This window comes from Chiloscyllium punctatum, chromosome 41 (assembly GCF_047496795.1).
Source record: "Chiloscyllium punctatum isolate Juve2018m chromosome 41, sChiPun1.3, whole genome shotgun sequence".
Classification (NCBI taxonomy): domain Eukaryota; kingdom Metazoa; phylum Chordata; class Chondrichthyes; order Orectolobiformes; family Hemiscylliidae; genus Chiloscyllium; species Chiloscyllium punctatum.
In genome coordinates, this window is record NC_092779.1 from 11,860,554 (window position 1) to 11,875,898 (window position 15,345).

Consider the following 15,345-nt stretch of genomic DNA (forward strand, 5'->3'; position numbering starts at 1 on the left):
GAAATCGATGTTTCGGGCAAAAACCCTTCCTTCCTGATGAAGGGCTTTTGCCCGAAACGTCGATTTCGAAGCTACTTGGATGCTGCCTGAACTGCTGTGCTCTTCCAGCACCACTAATCCAGAATCTGGTTTCCGGCATCTGCAGTCATTGTTTTTACCTTATTTGTGGTTCTGTCTGTCAGCACTAACTATTGGAATGCACAAGACTAGAATAGTTATGGGATGAACTTAATGTAGAAATAACGTCACTGTCGTAGTCATTCTGAAGGATCAGGTTAATGTCCCAGGTATAAGAGTTCAAATCCCACCATTGAATCTGGAGATTTATACATTTTTAAATCTTCTATCCTTGCTTGAGTGGTCTACATGTGACCCAGGACAAAGTGATTAATTCTTAATTGCATTCTGAAATGGCTCCACCAAGCTCTTATCCATACCCCATAACTTTAAGGCTATTTCTTTCCCCACCCCTCCCCCATGACTATCAGTTATCTTCATTAAACTGTGCCCATCTCTTATAGATAATCAACATGCTCAGGTGTATGACGCCACACCTCTGGAGTAGGTAGCTCAAGGTACAGGCACTATCACCGTGCCTCAAGAGCCCCATGCCAAATGCTTATCTGTTATGATTGTGCACCTTTGAGCACTTAGTGGGAGAGACTACCATGAGACTGGCATTGTGGGAATGAAGCAGACACCCAGAATGCTGCACTCTGTCAGAGAGCAAGTTATCAGAAGACGTCTCTCACTTCAACCCTTCCTCACTTGAGCCTGTGATTAGATTTAGCACTTTCTCTTGCCTTTCTTGAGAAGCGATTCAAAAAGTGTGGTGCTGGTAAAAGCTCAGCCAGTCAGGCAGCATCCGAGGAGCAGGAGAGTCAACATTTTGAGCATAAGGTCTTAATTGAGAATGAAGCATCTGCAGTCCTCACTTTCTCCTTGCTTAAGGAGGGATGGAGTTTTATTGGAGACAGTTCAAAGGAGGTTCAAGACTTTGATTCTGGAAATGAACAGTTTGTCTTATGAGGAGAGATTGAACAGTTTAGGCCAATACTCCCTGGAGATTAGAAGAATGAGTGGAGATCTGTCTGAGGTATACACAATGCCAAACGGGATTGACAAAGTAAACATTGAATGTTTCCTGATGTGAGGTAACCTACAATGGGAGGCCATGGTTTTACAAAAAGGGGTAGCAGATTTAAAACAGGGAGAAATTATCTCCCTGAAAGGTCATGAATCTGTGGAATTCACTGCCCCAGAGTGTGGGGAATGCTGAGACATTGAGTAGATTTGAGGAGGAGATAAGGCAGACAGATTTTTAAGTAGCAATGGGTTGAAGAGTTATGGAGAGCAAACAAGAACTCCAATTCCCAACAGCTGGGACATTGCCCCCTTCTCTTCCACCTCCTACCACCCCCCCCACCCCCCCCAAACCCCTCTCACCACCACCTCCCACCCACCGACGATAGCCTCTCAGGAGTTGGGAGATTGTGAGATTTCTGGTAGATCTTCCCATGTCTGATGATCATTTAAATGGCAGAGCAGGCTCGAGGGGCTGAATGGCCTCCTCCTGCTCCTAGTTCTCGCGTTCCACCTACTCGGGATAAAATCAAACATGGTGGGTTATGGACCAAAGCAAATTTAAGCTGTTCTCCCAATTTCCTGGTAGCCAAGCCTGGTTAAAATGGCCCAGCGGGTGCCTGAAGCTGTGATGTGTTCTGCTGCCCGGCAGCAATGACCATTGTCTTGAGGGAAGAGAAGTAAATAAAAGCTGCTAGGGCCTGTGTCTCTCTGTGTGAAACAACGCCAGTTTGTCATTTTCTTTTGTCCAAATGTTTCCTCACAGCACTGGAGCCTTGGATGGGTTGACTTTCTTCCTGTTGCTGTATGTTGGCAATTAACTGTAAATTGCAATGTGAAAAGTGGGGAACAAGTTGTTCAATTGAATCATTCATTCTTTTACAACTTGTACAATTGCAAAACTATGAGTGTTTTGTGTCATTTCGCAATGACTGAAAGCAATGCAGACTATACAAGTGATGGAAAGTAAATCCGGATTATAATAAGGTGGCTGTAGTTTATGCTTTGTAATTACCACTGTATTTAACTTCTCTTTTCCTTCTCACAGGGATTGTGTGTCTCGTAGCTTGTGTTATTGGGCTTGTGTTTAACATTGGATCAGGGAATTATTGGTTCTCCATATTCAATGACTATGCAGCGACCTTGGCCCTTCTGGTGATCGTTTTGGTGGAAGTCATTGGGATCTGCTACATCTACGGGCTAAGAAGGTAGGTCCATTAACCTTCGCGTTGTGATCTTTTACTGGCTCCTCATATGGCAGTAAAACGCAGTTGACAGTCCCACCTGGAGGCAAGCTGTGGGTGTGACTGGTGCTGTTTACAGGGGGCGTTGATGGGACTCCATTTCCCAATAGTCAGGACATTGTCCTTGTCTCTTCCTCTCTCCACCCCCCCCCCCCCCCCCCCCCCCCCCCCCCCACCCATGTGAGCCCTTTGGGATAAGTGCAAGGTTTCCAGATGGACCTTCCCGTGTTGAAGACATATAACACTTGGGAATTGCATTTTGGCATTTACAAAAGTAACTTGTGACGGAATAAAATCTTGGAATGGTTACAGCACAGGAGGAGGCTAGTCAGCCCACTGTATCACTGACAGCCCTCTGAACAGCTACTCCCACTCCCTCATAACCCCGCAAATGTTTCCCTTTGAAATACTTGAGCAATTTAACATGTCCTGTTAAGTCAACCCCTCATGGACATGATGAAACCTTTGGTTTGTATGTGGACAATTTTTTTTAAAAAGGTCATATTTTCGTATGTAATTTTTAAATTTCATAATGATGAGTCACGGTTTAACTCCTTTCCTGTTGATGAAGATCTTAATCTTTATTTGATCTATATTTGGAGTGGAAGATCACAGCCATGAGGTACTCTATTTATTTCCCAGCCCTGCCTTACAAAAGAATTTTTTTATATATCAGACGTTTAACTGTGGAAAAATACTGCCTCTGTATTGCGGGGCCTCTAACAGACATCCTTTTGGCAGTTTGTCAAATTAGAACCTCTTGCCAAGAATCCAGAAGGGTGGAGTTTAATTTTAATGCTGGTGGAATTCATACAAGTCACAGCTCCAGTACGTGTTAGGAATAGGAGGGGAACTGTTAGCAGAACTCTCACAGGCCCTGGTCAGCGGTTCTGTGGTTAAAAAGCAGATCATCCTGGAAGCGAGTGGGATGTGTCTGGAACAGAAGTAGAGTTAGTATTCCGAGTGCAATAGGCCGCCTTGTCTGAACGGAGCGCTAAAGAGCAGTCATACTGGGGTCACTGTCTCCACAGACACTAGTCTGGTTCTCCAATGCTAAACAGACACAGCCAGAATAAACTCCACATGTGAAGCTTGTGCTGTAATGTTTTATTGAAATAACTTATTCAAGGTCTCCATATTCGATTTCCTTTCCCCCCCGAGTCATTCCACTGCGATCCTATCTTTAATGCTTCCATCTGTCTGCAGACTCTGGGTGGAATGGGAAAAGACCTCAAATAAGGAAGTAAATTGACTGCTTCAGCCCTGTCTGCGTCCACTGTACACATTCCACTGAGTGGCCAGGCACTGTGGGAGGGAAGCCTCTGTTTCTGCATTCGATTTGTTTAAAGGACGTCTCTGCTGCTGAGATTGGGATCAGACTATCCCTGGGATGTGGTGGGGAGAGTTGGGGGGTGGGGGGGGGGGGTGGGGGGGGGGAGGACGGCAGGGTCACAGACAAATGCTGCACCTGCCAGGAGCTCGCAATCCCACCCACCCAAAAAAACCCCATAGACACCCACCATTCCCCCCCCCACCCCAAAATCAGCATAGGCATTCCCATTCCTCCCCCCACCCCCCCAAACTGGGACACACACCCCATAGATACCCACTGCCCCCACAGCAACACACCCCACCCTTCCCCCCCCCCCCCCCCCCACACATACACACACACACACCACACCCCCCACCCAACAACCATTCCCGTCTTCTCCCCCACCCCTCACACAACAAACCCCACGGAAACGCCCAGCCCCACAACCCACTCCAAAAACCTCATAGTCCCTCCATGGACACCCCACCCTCACCATCCCCACCATCCCACAAACTCAACAGACACACTCCCCACCCTACCCCATGGACGCACACTCCCACTCACCCTAGATACAAACAATCCCTCCCCCACCTCATGTATATACGCTCACACCCCAAACCCAGAAAACCCAAACCCAGACAAACCACCCCCCCAAGACACCTGAACCCAGACACCTCACCCCACAACAACCCACCTCCCAGATACCCCACCCTCCAGACACCTCCCCTAGTCCCCACACCCCCTGTGACACTTCACCCCACTCCCCCAGACACCTCCCCGCAAACTCCCACCCCGAGACATCTCACCCCACAGACACCCCAGTCCCCCCAGACACCTTTCCCAGCCATCTCACCCATCCCACTCCATGAACACCCCAACCACACAAACACACACCACCCTCTCCCCACCCCGGCCACCTTGCCCAACCCTGCGGACAATCCATCCCAGCCCCACATACGGACACATACTCCCCCACCCCTTTGTCAGTCCTATATTTACCCTACAAACACTGACAACCACCCCACCCCCAACCCTCCAAATGCAGCCTCACTCTGCCCTGCACCCCCTTTCACCTTGGCCTTTCCTGGTCCTCCTTTTCTGCATGCCCATCACCCCCCCCCCCCCCCCCCCCCCCCCACCATGGATGGGTTTGAGTTACAAAACCATTTGTTTTGCTCAGTGATGATCATGTGGGAGCTAGTGAGGCCCAGAGAGATATTTGTTCCCATGCTGGGGTTGGGTGTGTTGGTGGGGAGGGGGAGGGGGGGAGGGAGGGGGGGGGGGGGGGGGGGTGCAGGGGGTTGGGGGGGGGAAGTTAGCGCCTTTCACAACTGCTGGATGTCTCTAAACACTTTCTCCAAAGTTCTTCACTGCCTGTGGTGTAGCAGCTACTAAAAGGCAGCTGATAGTTTGTGCACAGCAAGCTCCCATGAGCATCCATGATCGGATCACCTGATTGTGAGTGTTTTTTACCAATACCGCCCAGGACATAGACCAGGAAACTCCTTCCCTACAACAGCTGAGAGAGCAGGCCAAGCATCCGGTAAAGATCACCCCCAGTACACTGCACCAAAGACACTGCAGCACTCCCACAGCATTGCTTCAGGCTAGCCCTGTAGTTCTGAGGAAATAGAGGGAGGGATCTCTGTGTAACTCCATACTCCTGCTTGACCATAAGACATAGGAGCAGAAATTAGGCCATTCAGCCCATTCAGTTATGGCCAATAAGTTTCTCATTCCCATTTTCTCCCCAAAACCTTAGATCCCCTTAACAATCAAGAATCTATCTCACCCTTAAGTGCACTCAAAGACCTGGCCTCCACAGCCTTCTGTGATAATGAATCCCACAGACTCACCACTCTCTGGTCTCCTTTCTTGTGAAAAAACTCCTGAAGAGAGTCCTGGTCACAGCTGGTTTGTTCCTCCCTGACCTTCAATGCCCTTTGGTTCTGGCCGGTTGGGCCAAATGGCTCCAATCTGTGTTTATAAGTACTTTGTAAGAGAAAGCGAGCTAGCATTTGGTTAATACTGAACTGAGGAGCCACTAAAATCCTTGGTGACTTAAGATGTCTTCTAAATTCCGTTAGATCAAAGAAATGGAACAGCAGAGAGAAACCACTAATACTGAGTTTGATGAGTCAGTAATGTCAGTAGTATCTAGTAATCCAGGGACCCAGGCTAACAGTCAGAGGACATGGTTCTAATCCCAGCACAGCAGCTGCTGAAATTCACAGAGGATGTTGCCAGGGTTGGAGACTTTGAGCTACAGGGAGAGGCTGAACAGGCTGGGGCTGTTTTCCCTGGAGCGTCAGAGACTGAGGGGTGACCTTATAGAGGTTTATAAAATCATCAGGGGCATGGATAGGATAAATAGACAAGGTCTTTTCCCTGGGGTGGGGGAGTCCAGAACTAGAGGGCATAGGTTTAGGGTGAGAGGGGAAAGATATAAAAGGGACCTAAGGGGCAACTTTTTCACACAGAGGGTGGTACGTGTATGGAATGAGCTGCCAGATGAAGTGTTGGAGGCTGGTACAATTACAACATTTAAAAGGCAGCTGGATGGGTATATGAATAGGAAGGGTTTGGAGGGATACGGGCCAACTGCCGGCAAATGGGACCAGATTGGGTTGGGATATCTGGTCAGCATGGATGAGTTGGACCGAAGGGTCTGTTTCGATGCTGTATATCTCAATATGAGTCTAAATAAATTTGGAACTGAAAGCTGATCACAGTTATGATGACCATGAGACTTTAATCAAGAGTCACTCAAGTTTACCTGGTTTGCAAATGCCCTCTTTAGGGAAGGGTATCTTCTTTCCTTACTCATGTGACTCCAGTAACTCTCCGCGGTTGTCTGCTGCTCCCTGAGATGGTCCAGTAGGGCACACCATTTGTGAGCTGTTAGTAATGGGTTACATGTATTGGGGTTTACAGGGATATGTGCATCTCTTGTCCCAGACAGGAGTGTGTCAGATAGTCCACAGAGTACAGAAGGATCCTGCCTTATTAAAAACAAAACAAATTACTGCAGGATCTTTAATGTGCAGAGATTTACTTCGTGTGACAATGTCAGGAGAGGGGTCAGTGATAATGGCTTAAAGACTGTGGGTAGATTTGTGACTCCCAACACGCAAATTCTAAGGTTTTGGGGAGAAAATAGTTATGGTAAAAAATAACTATTGGCAAATTGGAGGCAAAAACAGAAAATTCCAGAAAGTCTCAGCACACCTGACATGGTCAGACAATCAAAAGGATAAGTTCACAGCCAAGTTATGTAGCAACACAAAAGGGGGAGCTGGGGGTGCGTCATTCACCCCTCCGAGCCTGTTCTACCATTCAATAGGATCGTGGCTGATTGCCCACCTCAGTCCCCTGTTCCTGCTTTCTCCCCCAAATCCTTTGATCTAAGAACTTTAATCAAACTCCCATCTTGAAAACATTCGATCTTTTGGCCCCATCTGCTGTTCTGTGGCAGGGAACTTCACAGGCTGCCCACTGTCAGTTCTAAATAGTCTACCCCCCCCTACTGTAGCTTCCCTACAGAGTGGAAACAGGCCATTTGGCCCATCTAGTCCACAACCACCCTCTGAAGAGTATCCCACCTAAACCCACCACCCCCACCCTATCCCTGTAACTTTACATTTCCCATGAATAACCCATCGAGCCTGCCTATTCTGAGACACTGTGGACAATTTAGCATGGCCAGTCCACCCAACCTGCACATTTTTGGATTGTGGGTGGAAACCAGAGTGTCTGGAGAAAACCCAAGCAGACGCGTGAAGAATGTACAAACCTCACACACACAGGCCCCCGAGGCTGGAATCGAACTCAGGTCCCTGGCACTGTGAGGCAGCTCCTTTAGACTGTGATTGCTGGTTCTAGAACCTTTGAACCTTTCCCAACCGAACCTTGATTTGATTAAGGAGTTTTGACTTGAAAACAGTTGATATGCCTTCCCTTCTCCGTCTCCAGACCAATATCCATCAGCCTCTGTCCCCTCCGATCAGCATGACCAATGCAGAATCTCTGGACTCTGTTCACATTGTTGGAATCTTGCTGTGCGGCAATCCATCGCTGAGTTCCGCACATCACCACACTTTGAAAGTACATCATTGGGGCTTCAAAGCATTTTGGCATGTCCCAGGGAGGCGAGAGTTTCTATAAGAATGCAAATTTTCTCTTTCTTTTATTTTCTTTGGAGAATTAATGCCAGCTTCGTACATTAGTGATATTAACCATGTTCCATTGGCCAGTGACTAATTGCAAAAGTATTTCTTGCAGATTTCGGAAAGACATTGAAAAGATGATGGGACGCAAACCAAACTGGTACTGGGTGGTCACCTGGGTTTTCGTAAGCCCTGTTTTAATCATAGGTCTCGTGATTTTTTACATTGTTGACTACAGCATAACAGGAACACTAACGTACACTGCCTGGAATGCAGCTGAGGTATGTGCATTATCTGATTTGCTTTAGCTGTGCTCAGGTCCAAGCCTTTGATATCACTTGACTGTCGACTGCATTCAGGCGACTGAGAGTTGCAGGCACAGCAAGGGTCAGGCTGCACAGAGGTAGCACGTCGATTCTCCCCAATTCCCTGCTGCACCCACTGCATTGAGAACGGCAATCTCCGGGCTCCACAAGGGGTGGAGTGAACAATCCAGAAGGGTCCCAGTTGGTAGCCACGCCGCAGCTAAAGCTGGACAGCAAGCACAACACCGAGACCCGGGAACGTGCCACATCGCTCCGCTGTCTGGGACAAGGAATGGGAGTGCCCTACAGACTGGGACGATGCTCTAATGTGTGATGGGGTCTCCTGCGGGTGAACTGAACAAAACTCTGTTGGATGAACAACCTCAAAGTTGCAGTTGGCCACAGACATCCCAAGCATTCAGTTGTCCAGAGGGTCCGTTTGGTTGCTGCTGAGATGACCAGGGTAGGGTGGGGGGTGTGCACGGGTGGTGGGGGAACAAGAGGGGTGTCCATTTGAGAAGACTGGTGCGAGGAATCCTGCTTAGTGTGAGCACTCGTCATTTCTGAGCCTGACCTGCGGGACATTAAAGGCTGTGCACCCAGGAGTGAGAATTTAGATGATCATCCCATTTTAGTGTGAGCATTGAGGAATCCCAGCAAGAAGACCAAGTGTGCCGAATGGCCTGCGTCTGTGCTTTAAACCGTATGTGTAGCTTGAATGTGTTGGACAACATCTTAAGGAACCAGATATTTACCCTTGCCAAAGGGATATTCCGACGAAGACGTCACCAAGTAGATGTGTTTAAGGAGGGCATGTTGTGTTAAAGTGGCAGCACAGGAGCAAAGCACTTGTTTTGTGAGGATCATGGAAGATTGAGGCTTCTACTGTGCAATTCTCTCTCTGACTGATTTTGAGGACCAGACTCCACTGTTCATGGCACCCAGCACATTCCCAGGACCCAGCACGTTCCCAGGACCCAGCACATTCCCGGGACCCAGCACATTCCCAGCACCCATGGGATCTCCAAGTGTGACATGATTTGACTGGTGACTGGCACATCCTTCTGCACATTGGCAGACTCGTCAGTTTGAACGTCACAGAGCAAGGCTCCTCTGGGATGGGGCTGTGTGATTTTGTGGGACTTGCAGGGTGCCATAGATGACTGTGTTGCTTTAGCCAGAATCGACAAAGGACTGCACCCAGCTGACTCCTACCTCGATTTGTCTCCATGGGAGCATCTTCCACTGTCGCCGGGGTCAAAATCCTGGAGCTTGCTCCTGGAACAGCACTGTGAAGGCTGGGGTGGGGGGAGGTGTTGGTGTATCAGATGGACCGCAGCGGTTTTCACAAGGTGGCTCACCACCACCTTCTCAAGGGGCAATTAGGAATGGGCAATGAACGCTGGTCCAACCAGCCACACCCATGTCCTGCGGGGGAAATATAAATTCAAATGACCAAAACAAAGGGATGCCACTCCCTCTATCTACAGATTACAAACAGCAGAGTGCAAAAGATCCTGCCCCTCACCTGCAGGATTGGCTGGAGGTTATTCTGGTGCACTCGTACCTTTTGAGATTCCGATCCTTTAGAGACACCACCTTAAGTGAAGACAATTGTGTCAGCGTATTCGCTGTCAGAGTACTCCCTGCTCTCGTGCATGGTGACCATGAGAAAGAGCAGCAACAGACACACCTGCCTCTACAAAAGTGGTGACTGAGTGGACCATTGATGTCCCAAAGTGGCACTTAACGCTGTCCAGGCAAAATCTGTAACGGGCTCTTTGTCTGTCTCTCTCACATGTATGTATTGTATAACATGCTAAGCCCTGGGCATTTAGACTGGAGCTGGAATCTGGGCATCGCTGTTGATTTCCTACAGTCTCTGTAAGCATCACTCCCTGTCGGAGGATGCAGTTGTGAAATGACCCTGTAGCTTTTTTGACCAAATGGTCTTCTGTTAACTCTTATGGATTAACTAATATGTGGCTGTAAGATTGTAAATGATCTATGATACATGAATTGTATTGTACTCTGTATAATCTGGACTGTGTACATTATTTCCAGGCACTCGCTATAACATTATATCTTACAGGGGCATTCGGTGAAGTTGGAATATCCTCCTTACGCTCTGGCTGTTATTGGACTCCTGGTGTCCGTTTCCACAGTTTGCATTCCTCTGGCTGCATTAGTTACATACATAAAGAAGAAGCTCCAAAGGGAGAAATATTAGGGTTAAAACGCTAACTTGGATGCCAAAAAAAAACCAATACCCTTAAAAGTCCATCCCTTCTAAGCTCCTTGAACAAGTACCCCTATTATTGTTTTAAATACGTTTTTGATCATATTTTTATTACAAACCACACGTTCAAGAAAATGTGAAGGATACAATTTCTGAAGAAGGGTGCTTTTTGTTTTTTTTTGAAAGAAAAGGAAGATGGTATTTTAAATGTTGTTCTATCCCTAGATCAACAAAAGGGAACTTTCCCCACACCCTAGACAATTGACACTTTATGAAGCCAGGAGCAGCAACCGTTTGTTGTAATTCTTGGATTTAACCAGGTGGCAACCAAGTAAATGCACCCACCATATCAGGTAGCTCAATAAATTAGCTCCTCATTGATCCACCCTTTTTTTTTGCTGATTTTTTTTTCAAAAGATCTGATTTTTTGAGTCTTCAGCCAGCTCTTTGGTTACTTTGGTGATAGGACTCTTGCCATTGATAACAATTTGCGACTTGTACCACTCCCATCCCCTAAGATACAGAAGCATTCCTGTGTTTATGTGTAGCAACACCTAGACGTCATCTTGCAGTCAGAAATGGCATTGTGGCATCCGATCATCTCCAACCAGCGTGAATCTAACCATCTCACTTTGATCTCCAGTGGTATTACCTTTTCTGAAGTCCCCCAGCATCAACATCCAGGCTTGCTACTGATTAGAAACTCAACTGGACCAGCCATGGAACGACAGTGGTTACAAGAGCAGGTAGAGGCTAGGACTTGTGAAGTAACCCATCTCCTGATTTTCCCCAAAGCCTGTCCACCCTCGACAAGGCACAAGTCAGGAGAGTGATGGAATACTCCCCACTTCCCTGGATGGGGGCAGCTCCAACAACACTCAAGAAGCTTAACACCATCCAGGACAAAGCAGCCCGCTTGATTGGCACCACATCTACAAATGTCCACTCCTTCCACCACCAACGCTAAGTCGCAGCAGTGTGTACCATCTACAAGATGCACTGCAGAAACTCAACAAGACTCCTTAGATGGTACCTTCCAAACCCGTGACCTCAAGCATCTAGGAGGATTAGGGTAGAAGATACATGGGAGCACCACCACCTGCAAGTTCCCCTCCAGGCAATGCAACATACTGACTTGGGAATATATCGTCGTTGCTTCATTATCGCCGGGTCAGCATCCTGGAACTTGCTTCCCGAGCAACACACTGGGTGTAATCACACTACACAGCGATTCAAGAGGGTGGTTCTCCATCACTTTCACATGCTCTTCGGCAGTGGATGCTAGGTGAGCCAGTGACACCCACATTCCAAGAAAAACTTCCAAGAATTCGCTCGCAACTTTGAAACGCTTTGCGAAGCCGTTGCACGATGGAGTTTTTGGGCATTTGAATCGAGTCAGTATTTTTGTTTTTTTTTTAAAAGACTGTCTTGGTTAAGTCTGACCAAGTTTCATTATGATGTTTCAATGCTGAAACCTATGTTTAACAACACCGTTCCTGCTCTAATTGGTGGGGACTGGACTATTGTTGGAGTTCCAACTGATCCAAACAGAATTGACAGACCCAACTGTCATTGGCTACTGAGAAAAGATAGCAGAGTAATTTGAATATTGTCTTTTGGTTCCTAAGCCGACTGTAATTAGGAGGCCTTGGTGTGGAGCCCTGTGAGTCTGCATGATAATGTTTCAACACTTGTGGTTGACAGAAAGGTTGTTAAAGTAGAGAATATAATATACTGTAAATAAACTGTTCATAACTGGACGGATCTATGCATCTATTCATTGCAATTTGTAATAAATTTCTACTTGTAACATTTCAAAATTGGTTGTTTTAGAAGTGGCAATGGAATCTAATGGATGTATTGTAACATATTTTGGAAATTCTATATATCGTAAGATTTAATTGTGTACACTTATAAGTAAAACATCTTATGCATGGGGTGTTTGAAAATGTGGGTTATGGTACTGTCAAAAAATACATTCTGTTTTTGAGGGGGGGGGTGGTCTTGTAGTTTTTCCAAACGCAGGGGGGGTCTGGAGCGAGTGCTGCTATCAGCTGGAAACCAAACTGGGACCTTTTGGCACTGGAGCTGAATGTCCCTGAGCATGCTGCTGAAGCCGGGTTCCCTACCCGCTGTGCCGTGGGGAGGGGGGCAGGGGGGGGGGGGGTTCCAGGATCCAGCAGGAGGCTGAGGGAGTCCGTTTGAACAGCTGACAGACTGGGAAGAAGAACAGGTCCCCCCCGAAGCTGCAGTGACACGCGCTCCAACCTTCTCCTTGTCTGGGTGCCTTCTGCTTGAAATGCAGAGCAGCAAGGTGTCTGACCGCCTGACGGAATCGGACCCCTTGGGGGAACACGGGGTGGGTGGGGAGGAGGGGTGAGGGTGTGGGTGATGGTAAAAGGGAGATCTTGAGCACTAGAGCCCCAGTGTGCAAGCTCCGAAAACCACACGAGGAGGCTTCCAGGCTCAGCCTCCTATGGGCTGTCCAAGAAATAAGACAAATGATGGCCCTTAAATAGTCAAAGTAAGAGGCAGTCATCCACAAAAGAGCAATGGTTAGTATTGGGATTCCAGTGCTTTGAATTACTAATAAATGAGTAGTGCACTTGTGGCACAGTGATAGTGTCCCTGCCTCTAAGCTGGAAGGTCTGTATGCAAGTCTCACTTGCTCCAAATGTGCATCATAATATGCCTGAACAGTTTGAAAATATCTAAATTAGTTGAGTTTTAAACTCATGCAACAGACTACAACAAACCATAAGGCATTTCAGCACAGTGCCTGAGACACGTTGCTACTTTGAGTAGAATAGCTGAAGCTGTATTTAAAGCCTTAACTCAAGAAGAGGATGCATCTGCCTGGTATTGAAGATTGTGAATGAATAACACAAACTCTTGATACCACTGCGTTCCCCTCCTCTGTACAGCTTACTTGAGTGGTTAATATAAAACGGTATGATTAATGTTCTTTGATTCTAATGTCATATGGAGTGAATCGATGAAATGCATTGTATTTCCAGTTCCTAGTTAAAATGTTATTTTTTTCGACATTTATTTTTGTAATGTTACAAGCTGGGATAAGGCAGATTGCCCTGATTGTAGACTGTGGCTGAAACCAATGACAAACTCGCTTCCACAGCACAATCCAGTCATGTAGCTGTTAAAAATCAATCCTTTATCTGAGATGGTAACTTTTTTTAAATGTGAGCTTGTTTTCGAATCAAATGGTACATATGGCGAAACCATTTGTACTTTCTTCCGAAGAAGACTAGCGTTGAAAAATTATGGAACAAGATAATCAGTAATTCTGGACTAGCATTTAGACATGTAATTAGTGTAAGTGATTACAGCTTAGTTAAATAGTGGTGAAACTGCTTCTTCAAGTTTAGTATAAATGAATACTTCCTCAGCAACTGAAGTTATTCCGAAATGGATATCAAAATAAATTCTCAGTCGTCTGTCTATGGATTCCAAACAATTTCCTGGTAGAATGAATGGATCGTGTATTAATGGGTCCAACTCTTAATATTTAATAGTTCATCTTTCACTGGCTCATGCTATTTTGTAAAATAAAGCAGCAGATGTCACATACATATCTATGACAGGATGACCGAGCATAAGTTGGATCTAACAATGCAAGTGTTTACTGCAAACTATTTGTAGTAAGTATTGATGTTACTGGTCAAGGGTCAGCAGTTAAGATTAATATTGGACTCAGAGGAGCTGCGTCCATCTGTGTTCAGAATTTATAGAATGCTTCCAGCACCTTTTCGCTCACTGAATATGTGCTGGCTCATTTCAAGAGCAATTTAGATCCCACTTCCTTGATTTTTTAACCTGTAGCCCTGCAATTGTTTTCCCCTTTAATTATACGATTCCCTATTGCAAAGCCGTGTCGTTATAATTTGTCTCCACACTCCCAGACAATGCAGAAGCCCAAGCCCAGTGCTTTCCCACAGTTACCCTGTTTTGAGACTGAAAGTCCCCCGTCAGGGGTGAGAGCAAGGTGGGGGTGGGAACTATGAGAGCAGAGCTCTCTCGGGGCTGGGGGATGAGTGAGACCGTGATATTTGGGTCAGAACTCGCGAACCGACTTGAGAGAACCCCAGTACCACTTTGGGAACCATTTTTCCTCGTTCCCTTCGCTAAACACTGAGCTGCTCTTGGCAAAGGAAAGCAGACTCGCTGCGGCGTAACGGTGCAGAGGAGGCCATTCACCCCATCGTATCCATACCAGCTCCTTAAACGTGTATCGTTACCCAGTGCCAATCTCCTGCTTTCTCCACATGCCCTTAGCACATTATTTTTTATCCAGATAATCACCAAATTTTCACATGGTTGCAACCAGCATGTTGGGAAAAGGTCCTGACATCAAAACTCAAAAAGACTCCACTCTCCAGAGCCGTCAGAACATGGGGATACCCACATCAGCGTTTAAAACATTCAGAGGATTTCAAACTGTTAACATCTCGTTAATTTTTACAATGTTGTGTAATTCCGTGGTGGACAATGTTGTCTTTTCCTTTGTTGTCAAGTCAACATTTAATAAAAAGTTACTGTGCTACCTTTTGATGTGTCTGCCCAGTTTGTTCAACTTGTTTCCCGCCCTCCTGTATATAAATTCTTGTTTCTTATAAATTCTGTGCCCTATGTATCCTGCCCCACTAGCTACTCAATGAAGGAGCAGCGCTCCTAAAGCTTGTGATTTCAAATAAACCTGTTGGGACTATAACCTGGTGTGTGACTGCGGACTTGCTCCTGTGCAGTGGGACTCGGATCCACCTAGTGGAGATGGCAAGTAACAGGAGCAAATTTGTGCAATAACTTGCCCAGTCCCTGAGAAGGTCAGGGTGGGATGAGATGTACCCCAGTCCCTGAAGGCTTTCCCAGAGCCATTTCATGAGTGTTAGTTGGGTCAGGATGGGATTTCCACCTCCCCCCCCACTTCCCATTTAAGGGACTGGCATCTGCTGAGTGCTGTGGTGACAGCAGTGGTCAC

At 46.7% G+C, this 15,345-nt stretch overlaps 1 protein-coding gene across 2 annotated transcripts in view; it reads left to right on the forward strand.

Moving 5' to 3' along the window:
* Window positions 1–14,912, forward strand: part of LOC140464845 (sodium- and chloride-dependent transporter XTRP3A-like) — a 52,826-nt gene extending 37,914 nt beyond the window's left edge. For both annotated transcript variants that reach the window (XM_072560366.1, XM_072560367.1), the window contains exons 9-11: window positions 2,132–2,291; window positions 7,921–8,086; window positions 10,203–14,912. In XM_072560366.1, the coding sequence (XP_072416467.1) occupies window positions 2,132–2,291; window positions 7,921–8,086; window positions 10,203–10,340 (464 nt within the window). In that variant the 3' untranslated portion in view covers window positions 10,341–14,912. The remainder of the gene's footprint in view (window positions 1–2,131; window positions 2,292–7,920; window positions 8,087–10,202) is intronic.
* Window positions 14,913–15,345: the final 433 nt, after the last annotated feature.